The sequence below is a fragment of the Podarcis liolepis genome (genome assembly GCF_965112155.1).
Source record: "Podarcis liolepis genome assembly, chromosome: 2".
Taxonomy (NCBI): domain Eukaryota; kingdom Metazoa; phylum Chordata; class Lepidosauria; order Squamata; family Lacertidae; genus Podarcis; species Podarcis liolepis.
Window position 1 is genome coordinate 123,863,725 of NC_139555.1, and position 11,964 is coordinate 123,875,688.

Below are 11,964 nucleotides of genomic sequence, written 5' to 3' on the forward strand. Positions count from 1 at the left end.
CTCTGAGAGGAGCTGCCATACCCTCTCCAACCCCAACTCACAGGATCTTGGATGGAACCTATTTCTTAGGCTGCTCAACTGAAGGAAGAACCCATTCTGAAAGACCTCAAGTATATTGAGAACATTAAATAGAAAAATACTCCATGGCCACTAGGTTCCTAGATGATAGGTGAACCAACTGGGCGGAAATAGCCAACTTTCTTAAATGCTGCCGTATTCTCTGTCATTCCAGTTCCACCGTTTCCTGAGTGATTTTCAGTTCTACAATGCTTCTATGGGTGGAGTATATTTAGATGACAATGGGGACCTGATAGCTGAATTTGACCTGGTGAACATCGTGATGCTTGCCAATGACTCCCTTCACGTAGGGAAAGTTGGGCGTATGGAGAGAGAGGGATCCGCAGACGTAAAAGTCACCATTGATCAGGATGCCATCGTGTGGCCCCTTTGGTTTAATAAGGTGGGTTAAATCATTCGGATACATTTGATTATGATCCAAAAAAGAAAAAGAAAACAGGATTTTGGATTGAAAGGGATTTCAGTTTTGTAGGGAGAGTCATCCCTACTTCAACTCCCATGAGCATATTTATGAAGGTAATATTTTTTGCCTCAACTTGCATCACTTCATTCTTGTTTCTATTGAATTACATTTCCCAATTTACTGCTCAGTCATTGAGGTTTGGAGAGGTTCCGCTGGAGGTCTTCACAATCTATTTTTGTTTAAAATTTCCTGAACAATTTAGTAAAGGTAAGGTTAAAGCCAGTTTAATCCAGTCAAATCCAACTATGGGGTGTGGTGATCATCTCTGCTTTCAAGCTGAGGGAGCCCGTATTTGTCTGTAGACAGCTTTTTTCGGGTCATGTGGCCAGCATGACTAAACTGCTTCTGGTGCAAGTGGACACTGTGGCGAGTGCCAGAATGCATGGAAAAGCTGTTTACCTTCCTACACCTATTTATCTACCTGCACAAGTAAACTTTAGACCTGCAAGGTTGGCAGGAGCTGGGACTATTGGTTCCACTATTATTGCATGGATAGAAAGACCGTTAACTCCTGACCATCTTTCTTTATGGGCAGACCGTTCCTCATTCCAGATGTGCTGAGAGCTGTCATATTGGGGATGTCAAGGTCATCTGGGAAGGAGAGCCGCTTTGCTGCTATGATTGTGCTCCCTGTGTAAATGGGACAGTCTCCACTGTGGAAGGCAAGTGAGAGAAGTACGGCTTTGAAGGAATAGGGAAACTTCTGTGTGTGTGTTTTAAAAATCATTTTTATCTATTTTCCAATAAAAGCAGCCAATCAACATATCCGCATCATAATCCAATTACAAACAAGAAACTAAAATAAAAAAAGACCAAATTATAGACCAAATTATAGTCCAGAGAGCCAGTGTGGTGTAGTGGTTAAGAGCGGTAGTCTCGTAATCTGGGGAACCGGGTTCGCGTCTCCGCTCCTCCACATGCAGCTGCTGGGTGACCTTGGGCCAGTCACACTTCTCTGAAGTCTCTCAGCCCCACTCACCTCACAGAGTGTTTGTTGTGGGGGAGGAAGGGAAAGGAGATTGTTAGCTGCTTTGAGACTCCTGAAGGGGAGTGAAAGGCGGGATATCAAATCCAAACTCTTCTTCTTCTTCAAATTGTAATTATTAATTTTACCAGGTTCCCCATAGTCTGGACCTCTGAAGCATATCTCCAAATCTTCAGTCCTGCCTCTTCTCATTGTTTTCATATTTCTGCCTTCTGCTTTTAACACTTTAAAGTTCTCCGCCCCTGGCTATGCGATTCTCAGTCATATCAAAAGTCATATGTCCTTTCATTCATCAAATACAGCTTTTTTTTTGGTAAAAATATATTTTTTCCAACTGTCTATTTACCAGCACAGCTTTTCCTGACTTCATTCCAATCTTCCAATCCAGGCTGTTGTCCAAACCTTTCTTTTGAGATTTAGTGACGCAGTGTCTTCCACGTTGTTGAGTTGTTACTATAGATTGTTGGGGAGACTGTTTGCAATATTGCAATATAAATGAATTGTGTTCCACTGATATAAGTCATTTGGTGATCGATCAGCCTTCTCAGAGACCACACAATCTCCCCCCTCTGGGCCCTAGAGGGAAGGGCTGCTAGACATCCATTCAGCCTTCTCTCTCTCTCATAATGAAAAACTTCTGCAAACAGCTGCACTATATGTTATCCCAAATGGTTATTTCAAGATATTACAAAGTCAGCCAGCAAATATTTCCTACTCCCCTCGAAAAAGGGGGGAATTCTCATCTTTCTGTGCTGCATCATATTAACAAACGCCATCTTGTTTCTTCTTTTATGTTTATCAAGTCTTTCATGTCTGAGTAAAGCTGCACAGTTGAATACTTAATTATAAATAGAAGCCCATCTGTATTCTTTTTTTAAAAAAATAGGTTTCTTAATGAGGCATAGAAAACCAATTGTAGATGTTAAGAAGAGAAAAAAGACATACCAAATACCTCTGTAATCCAAACGCCATGATGAGAATCTCTTTGAAGCCCGAGCTTAAACACCAGGGACTGTACAGTTCTGCAGGTTTTTTCTTAATCTTCTTCGGTCCAGACTATGTCTGTTTATTGTCCAAATCCAATTATTTTATCAAACAGATATTTCCGGCTATGAGAGTGACATCGGAGAATTCCAGCCGTGTCGTGCTCTGGGACCCAGTGTCCTGCCACTTGCACCTTGATGCAAACTGACAATCTCGGACAATCTGCGGGTCTACAAGACAGTCCTCCCCCACCCTGGGGAGTCTGCCAGGGCTAATTACCCCCCTATCAGCCCTGAATTACCAGCATGGCTGGGATTCGATTGTATGGGAGTCAGCCATGTCTCACTGCCGGAAACAGGAAGCGAGGGACAACTTTTGTGATCCTGTCCAACACAATGCTATTTCTTCATTTTATCCCCCCCCCCATAAAAAATGACCTCTACCCAAGGTTGGCATATCTGATGGGTAGGGTATAAATAAATCATCATCATCATGAGTAGTGATGACAGACTCCCTGTGGTTTGATTTTGAATTGGGTTTTCTCTTAGAATCATTAGAAATAGGACATCTGGTTTCTCTGAAAGTTCTCTTCTGGCGCCCCATGTAGGACCCGTGCTTTCCTCCTAGGAAACAGTATGTGTTTTCGCCTGCTTGGTGCCCACCCCATTCCACCAGCCTTGCCAGAGGCTTTCCTGGAAAACTTCAGATGTGTCTGCTTCTGTTGGTTGAAAGGCTGTAGTTCAGTAGCACAGAATTTGATTTGCAAGCAAAAGATTGCCAATTCAAGTCATAGTAGCTGCGGGTCAGGGCTGGGAATGTCCCTTGCTTGAGACCCTGGGTACTGAAATCACTCATCTTCCTTTCAGATGCAAACCATTGCACCAAATGTCCAGCAGATCAGCACTCAAACAAGGACCGAGATCAATGTGTTCCCAAGATTATCACTTTCCTGTCCTATGAAGACTATTTGGGGATTCTCTTGTCTTTCTTTACCTTGTTATTCTCCTTAATCACATGCTTGGTGTTAGGAATTTTCATTAAATACTCAGAAACTCCCATAGTCAAAGCCAACAACAGGGACCTTTCCTATATCCTCCTTGTATCCCTCTTGCTCTCCTTTTTGTCCTCCTTGCTCTTCATTGGCAAGCCAAGAAAAGCCACCTGTCTTCTCCAACAAATTGCATTTGTCCTCATCTTCTCAGTTGTTGTCTCTTCTTTGTTGGCCAAAACAATTACCGTTGTGCTGGCTTTCCTGGCCACAAAGCCAGGGAACAGGGTGAAGAAATGGCTGGGGAAGAGTCTGGCCAATGCTGTTGTCCTTTCATGTTCCAGTGTCCAAGTTGTCATCTGTATTACCTGGCTAGGGACCTCTCCCCCATTCCCAGACACTGATATGCACTCCCAACCTGCAGAGATTATCCTGAAATGTAATGTAGGGTCTTCTGCCATGTTTTATGGTGCCCTTGGCTACATGGGCTTCCTGGCTGCCCTCTGCTTCACGGTGGCTTTCCTAGCCAGGAAACTGCCTGGGGCCTTCAATGAGGCCAAGCTGATCACCTTCAGCATGCTGGTCTTCTGCAGTGTTTGGGTGTCCTTTGTGCCCACCTCCCTGAGCACCAAGGGGAAATACATGGTAGCCGTGCAGATGTTCTCTATGTTGGCCTCCAGTGCTGGGCTTCTGGGCTGCATCTTCCTTCCCAAGTGCTACATTATTTTACTCAGGCCTGGTCTGAATACAAAGGAGCATCTGGCGACAAAAAGCAAAGATGCCATCTGAATCTTTGTACATTCTTTTCCATTGTAGGGATCTGAGCAAAATGGCAATAATAAAATGCAGCTACTTGCAGGTATAAAATGAAATATTCAAATGTCAAAAAGCTGTGGAGTGATGATGCCCAACATATGAGTCATGGAAGGATAGGAGATGACGGGAGAGTTAGTTTAAATCAGTATTGATTTCAAAAGTTTAATACGTCCTGTACTGACCACCATAAGACACAGAAGTCAGTTTAGTGCTTAGAAGCTAACCTCCTCTTTCTCAAATGACATTTCATTTTGATAGTGCTATCACGGAACTCCAGCAGGGGTTGCTCGAACAACCACCATCACTTTCTTAACTATGGATCTTCCTGACTTCCCAAGGGCAAATGCAGGCAATTTTGCACAATTGGCAGGAAACCTGCACAGCTTAAGCCCCACCCAAGTGAATGAGCTGTTTTCTTAATAATTAGTGATCCAGTGGAGCTAGAACAACAGAAATTCCTAATGAACTGGGCTGCTTGTAAGCAACCAGCTTTCAGGTGGAAGTGCTTATTTCCCAGGAACTCAAATCCAAACAAGGTACTTCATAAATATGTATTCATCCAGTATAGCTAATGTAAATATGATTGCTTATATTGCACTAAAACTTAATATCCTAAAAGTGTAAAGAAATCAGGAGTTGAAAAACTACAGAGAAGTGTTCATTTTTTGACTAAACCATTAAAAATGTGCCCCTTGGAGCTTATTCACAAATAATATCTGGCTCACAACTCCTTCCACAGTCCCATAATTTCAGGCCTTTCACCTGCGGAGCAGCAAAACATGTACAATGTACTAAAAGGTAAAAGGTGTTTTTTTAACACTACTGACTTTGTAGATTATATAAGGCAGTCTCCAAGATAAGTCAACTTTATCCTTTGTTGTTGTTTAGTCGTTTAGTCCGACTCTTCATGACCCCATGGACCAGAGCAGGCCAGGCACTCCTGTCTTCCACTGCCTCCCACAGTTTGGTCAAACTCATGTTAGTAGCTTCGAGAACACTGTCCCACTATCTCGTCCTCTGCCGCCCCCTTCTCCTTGTGCCCTCCATCTTTCCCAACATCAGGGTCTTTTCCAGGGAGTCTTCTCTTCTCATGAGGTGGCCAAAGTATTGGAGTCTCAGCTTCAGGATCTGTCCTTCCAGTGAGCATTCAGGGCTAATTTCCTTAAGAATGGATGTGTTTGATCTTCTTGCAGTCCATGGGACTCTCAAGAGTCTCCTCCAGCACCATAATTCAAAAGCATCAATTCTTTGGCGATCAGCCTTCTTTATGGTCCAGCTTTCACTTCCATACTCTATCCTAAGACAAGTAAATAATAATCTCTTTTGGTACAAGCAGCTTTTCCACATTCACTACTTCCAAAGTTTGAGTAAGGAAGCCACTGATTAGGTTAAATTGGTTCCTTCACATCTTTCTTTTTTTTAAAAAAAATAATATTTATTAATAATTTCAGAATTTCAGGAAAAAAATAAAAAATAAAAAACAACACTACAATACATAAAAAGAAGAAAAAACACAAAACATAAAAACCAATACAACAATACAACAAGAAAGATAAAAAAGAGATAAAAAAGACACAAATCCCATATTACATATCTTTAACTTCCATTTGCTTGTTTCATTGACCTCCTCACACCTCCCTTTTTGTATTCTAGTTTAGTTAGTTATTTCAGCAAATTCTTTCCATCATTCTCAATTTTTTTAAAATAATTTATCTTGACACTTTAACCTATTAATTAACTCAACAGATCCTTTCCATCTTTCCCCATATTCTGTTATTCAAATTACCTTAATTTATTTAACCTTATCTTACCATAAAATACCTTAAAGCTTAAAACTTAATACTCAATTATACATAACTCCTGATATCATTTCAACTAGAGTCATATAGTTTCAATCCAACATTTTCCCTAATATTCATTAATTTTAGACTAATTCCCTAAATAAAAATTTTCTTCCAATCTTCATCCAACGTCTCTTCTTCCTGGTCTCGTGTCGTGTCAGTCTTTACTGTCCATTCCATCTAGTCCATCAACCTGGTAATCTTATGTCCGAGGCCCTTAAGTCTCTTCCATGTCCCTTCTGCAGATCTTCTTCTTGTTTATACCTGCCCTTTTCCTTGTCTTTTGTTGGTCTCTGGGGGGTTCCAACCAAAAATTATCTCCGTCTCCCTTCATCAAACCAGCCCATTCCCCACAGTCCCACTCCCCACAATCATCAATATAATCCAAAAAATATTTGGTTCCTTCGCATCTTTCCAGCTTTCTTATTCACATGAGCTTGAGCTCGAAGAATGTTAGGGGTTTCCTCCATAACTCTGACAAGCAAGTTATCAATGTAGTCTTCCAGCTCGCGCTCCTGCTGATCTCGCTTTGCAATCACATCTTTCTGCTTCAAGACCAGCTGGATCAGCTCGCTGTGTGTCAGCTGACCATAAGCGCAGGCGGGATCTGAAGGATCATATTTCTTTAGGAAGGAAGAATGAACAGGTTAAAGTCATTTTGATATCAAGCACTGATGCAAGGATCAGAAGGAAGGTATAGAAACCTTTGGTTTCAGGGATTGCTGGGGAATCCCAGGAATGATGTCAGAGCAAAGCATCTTAAAAGCTACTGAAGATTCACAAAAAACTAGAATTTCTGGATTTGCCAGTAAGTACTTTTATGGCATGCAGATAAATGTGCATACAAGGTTTCTGTACACCTGCCTTCAACTATTTCTTCCCAGTAATAAACATGGAAAAGTGACGATAAGACCCTCCTCAAAATATGCGAAAAGTACTAAATAAATACAAAGCAGCAGCAGTAGTGGTTGTTTCAGTTAAGTGATAATAATTCAGGTTCTGTGCTCAAACTCCAAACAGATCATTTGCAATATTAGTTGGAGGAACTAAATCACTAAACCTTGCTTATCTGAAAACAAAAATCCCTTTCAGGCCAAAGTCCTTTGGTGAAGATAGCAAATTTTGAGCCTGGGGAATTCATACCCACTCACAGATCTAAACTTGTGTCAATAAAAGGCTCAGAAAATTGCCCAGATCGGTAGGATAGCAGGGGCAGGGGGAATCGTACACCTAGAAAACTTGAACACATTTCCATCTCCAAACGACTATACCCCTTTGCAGTTTGTCTAATCCCGCCAATAAATTTACAAGCTTCCTAACTCAAGGCACAGACCACCCAATTAGGTTTTAAAATATAGTATTAAATTACCTTTATATCGGCTTCATTTTGGTTATCCAAGATCTTTGATGTTATGCTCTGGTTTTTTGCAGATGATTTGCTTGTTGTAGTATGCATTGGTTTCACAGGATGAAGTCTGAAAGAAGCACACACAATTAGTTCAGGCAGTCCTATAGTACTTTGTACCTGAACAATTTTGTGCAGTTCTCCTTTTGGTCTGAAGGGACGTGGGTGGCTCTGTGGGTTAAACCACAGAACCTAGGACTTGCCGATCAGAAGGTCGGCGGTTCAAATCCCTGCGACGGGGTGAGCTCCCGTTGCTCGGTCCCTGCTCCTGCCAACCTAGCAGTTTGGAAGCATGTCAAAGTGCAAGTAGATAAATAGGTACCGCTCTGGCGGGAAGGTAAACGGCATTTCCGTGTGCTGCTCTGGTTTTGCCAGAAGCGGCTTAAGTCATGCTGGCCACATGACCTGGAAGCTGTACGCCGGCTCCCTTGGCCAATAAAGTGAAATGAGCACAGCAACCCCAGAGTCGGCCACAACTGGACCTAACAGCCGGGGTCCCTTTACCTTTAGCTTTACTTTTGGTCTTGCATGAAGCACCGCATGCACACATGTTTCTGCTTTGGCTTCTAAAAAGAATAAAGTACATTTTCCGCTTCTATGTACCTCTATTAGTGCAAGTTTAGATTTTATATTTACTGTTAAAACAGAAGATTTATTCTGCCCTCCTCTCTACACTTCAAGACTGATTTAGAAGCTCTCAAATGAAAAGTTTTACTTACCTATTTATTTATATCCCTTCAAGGACCCTGAATACACCCCCCCCCCCGTTTTCCTCACTACCACCCTGTGAAGTAGGTTAGACATAGAGATAAGAGACTGGCCCATCACTGAGTGGAATCCTAGTCTGACACTCTTGATGGTTCAAAACATCTGTTCCTCCCCCCACCATAAAATAGGGTTGGTTGCTTGGATATTTGTGTAGTTACCCAGATGTTTAGCAAGTGTAAAAAAAAGAGAGTTTTCAACAAAGTTTATTGCAAAAGTTTGCCTTGCTTTCTTTTTTAGTTAAATTACACCCCTGGAACTCTTCAGAAATCTAGGTAACACAAAACCTGTGCCGCAGTAAATTGCACTGCACTTATGATCACAACTAACACCGCTTTTTTAAAAAGTTAAGCATTTATCCAACTGCTGCTTTCACTTATTTTGACAAAACATGAAAAATATATTTAGTATTTTAACAGGACAGTGGGTTTAAAAAATAAAGTAAAATTAGAGGTAAAATATGAAGTGCTGGTTCCAGTTTATGATACCTTTATTGTCATGTCACAACAATGTGAAAATAGAGTCTGATTACTGCCTAAGCAAAACAAACCTTTGCTCAGTTTCATTCCTTCATTGACATTGCTACAAGAAATAGATACAGATCAACAGGGAAAGATTTTCACCTGTCCATAGGACACAAAACCCCTCACTGTGTTACAAAGGGGAGGGAAGAATCAAAGCCATGCACAGTATAGCACTTGAGCCTTTATCTTTGCTCCTCCCCCCCCCTCCGCAATTCCTCTCACTGAGCTTAGCAGGATAAGTCCCGTCACTCTGCAGATTCTGATTGGGATGTGTTTCAGAGGGTGAAACCCATGCCTGGAGCAGCTTCTTCTTGCCAGAGGGATCCACTTTGGTACCCAAGCCCTCTGCTGTAGCTTTTTTCGTAGGCTCTGCTCTATTACAGCCAGAAGCATCAGATTGGAAAGAACTAATAGAGTGAGAAGAACTGGGCAGAGGGGAAAGTTGAACAGGCTTAACAGAGAACTCAGGACTATCACCCTGTCTGGATTCTTGAGCCTTATCAGAGGAAACTGGCCACTCTCCAGGCACTCGGCTTGGAATCCTTGTTGACCTCCCCATCTGTGTCTCCCGGCAGGATACAGGCTAGGTCACTATCGGCGATCCTCCTCAAACATGAGAAGGACACACCACTCTTCTCCTTTCCCTGCCTCCCCTAGGGAGGGGAAAGAGACAGACAGAAATGTATTTACATGTCTTTATTTCTGTCTTTGCAGCAGTACAGAGAAACGCGTCTGCACTCATCAGACTCCAACAGTAGAAAGAAAAACTCCACCCCTGTACTTCCAGTACAGGTCAGATGACACTCTGAGCTAACATCCGGTGCTCAGCACAGTGAATAGACTGCCCCTTTGTTTCCCCGGTACAGTCCCAAACATTCACATCCTGTTTTGCTTTCTAGCCACCTGCAGCTCGCTCCCGCATTGCTGCTTTTCCGTAACACTCAGGACTATCACCCTGTCTATTTTCTTTTAAGCTGTCAGCATTCTTCTGCTCCAATCCCTTTACCTCATGGCTTGCATTTTCAAGGGCTAGTGCTGAAGGTGCAACCAATGGTTTGTTTAGTTCAAATCCATCATCAGGAGCACTTGTCTTCATGAGAAGCGATACAGTCTGCCTCCCACCAGTCGCCTTTTTATTTGCTGTCAGCTCTCCCCCCTCAATGGAGGACCGTAACTCTGAGGAACCATCTCCACTCCTGGACAAATCTCCAGAAACTGCAATCTTTTCAGTTGTTGTTGTTTGTTGTTGTTGTTTTGTTGTTTATTCGTGGCCGACTCTTTGTGACCCCCTGGACCAGAGCACGCCAGGCACTCCTGTCTTCCACTGCCTCCCGCAGTTTGGTCAGACTCATGTTTGTAGCTTCTTTTCAGTACCCTGGGGATAATCACTCAGCTGCTCATCACCCAATCCCACTTCTGGAATAACAGAAAGGGTGGTGGGTTTTTACATTCAGATCTCCAGGGATCAAATTGCCAGGATCTATCTGATTAGTTAAACCTTCCTTTTGGGGCTTCTCTGAAGGCACAACATGAACGTGATTGGAATCATCACGGTTCCCTGCTAAGGAGGAAGTGGAGAAAGATGCTGGAGGACTGTTAAAACTTTCAGAGTCCTCTCCCACTTGAGACACGGGAGGATTATCAATATCAGAAAGCTGAAAAGCAGAAGGCTCCAACTGAAGAACAGAAGTTGCAGGAACAGGCAGGGGAGACTTAGCAGAGTTTGAAGAATCCTCTATCTGGGATTCTTGTTCCCTTTTAGGAGCAAATGGTTTATTTTCACTCCCCGAAGCAGAAGAGGTAGCAGCAGCTATAAAGCATTCAGTATCTTGTTTGGATTTCTGTCCCCATTTTGTAGTGAATGGATTGTTGTCACTAGCAAACCTATCAGTGTCCCGAGGTTGCTCTTCTGGATCAAATTTAGAGACAAAAGGGTCGTTTTTATTAGAGTGATAGGAAGGAGAGAAAAGGGCAGCAGAAGGAGGTGCAGAAATAGCAGAAGAAGTGGCTTTGGTTTCATCCTCTGAAGACGCGCCCAGTCTGTAAAAAGGGACAAAATAAAACCTGAAAGTCAGTTGCAGATGCAACGTAAGACAGGCAGAAACATTTTGAAGACAAGTTTAACAAGGTTGCTGCATGTTAAGTGAATAGGAAAGGTGTAGGGTTTTAGCAAATCTTATGGAAATTACAGGGGGGGCACATCTTTAAAGTTAAATATTACAAATATTATGCCTGAATGTATCCTTTCAACTTGACAGCTCAGGGAAGTCACCCAGCTTTAAAAATAATATAAAATCATCTCCTTTCCCAGTTTCCTCCATTCCAAAGCTATTTTCCCCTGGCAAAAGGACTCCAGGAAGTTCTCAGAGGTGACAATTGCTGGGCTCCTTGTTAGCCAAAGGAAGCCAAATCTCATCACCTGACTCGCCTCAGGCTCCAGACATGCAAAGGAACTTCTATTCTACTTTTGGGTGGTGGGTACTTAAGACATATTTGTCTATGCTAATCTTAAGTCTTGCCCTGCCATGTCTGCTTATGCTAATCTTGTACCAAGGACTTGTCTGGACATGTTTGCCAAGGTTGAACCTCTGTCTACCCCTCCCCTTTGGTGACATGTCAGTGATGTAGCAATGATGCTGTACGAACTGTATTCTGGGATGTGGTGGGAAAGTTTTAAAAGTCTTTGTCACCCCATCCTCGGGGTTCAAATTTGCTCTTTGAACCTATTGTGCAATAAACTTTGGTCTACAGCTATTTGCTCTGGTTGGCTGGACTCCTTTCTTTATTCTGCAGGGACCCACGGGCTTTGCCCGACGAGCTGGGTGACTGAGGAGCCTCACTCATAGATTTTTCCATAACAGCAAACCACCCCCTTCATATTGTAATTTACCTTTTAACAGCAGCAAATGCTTATAAAAGAAAACAACACGTTGCCTGAATGAAAGTATTTTGTACATTTAAAAAAATCTATCAGTAACATCTCTTTTCAATAGAACACCTTTTTAATCCCAATTACATTATAGTATTATCATAGTATTAGTAGTACAGTGAAATATACAAAGCACCAAGCATACGGGAGTCAGGCAGGAAAAAGAGTGGTGCCTCTGTGACACAC

General features: G+C 42.4%; 1 protein-coding gene across 1 annotated transcript; it reads right to left on the reverse strand.

Moving 5' to 3' along the window:
• Window positions 1–6,529: 6,529 nt before the first annotated feature.
• Window positions 6,530–9,408, reverse strand: LOC310699296 (rab11 family-interacting protein 1-like; the record flags this gene model as incomplete). Its single annotated transcript, XM_083486943.1, has 4 exons — window positions 6,530–6,778; window positions 7,525–7,731; window positions 8,949–8,974; window positions 9,072–9,408. The coding sequence occupies 4 exons, from the start codon at window positions 9,406–9,408 to the stop codon at window positions 6,530–6,532; spliced, it is 819 nt and encodes a 272-aa protein (XP_083343069.1).
• Between the last annotated feature and the right edge of the window lie 2,556 nt (window positions 9,409–11,964).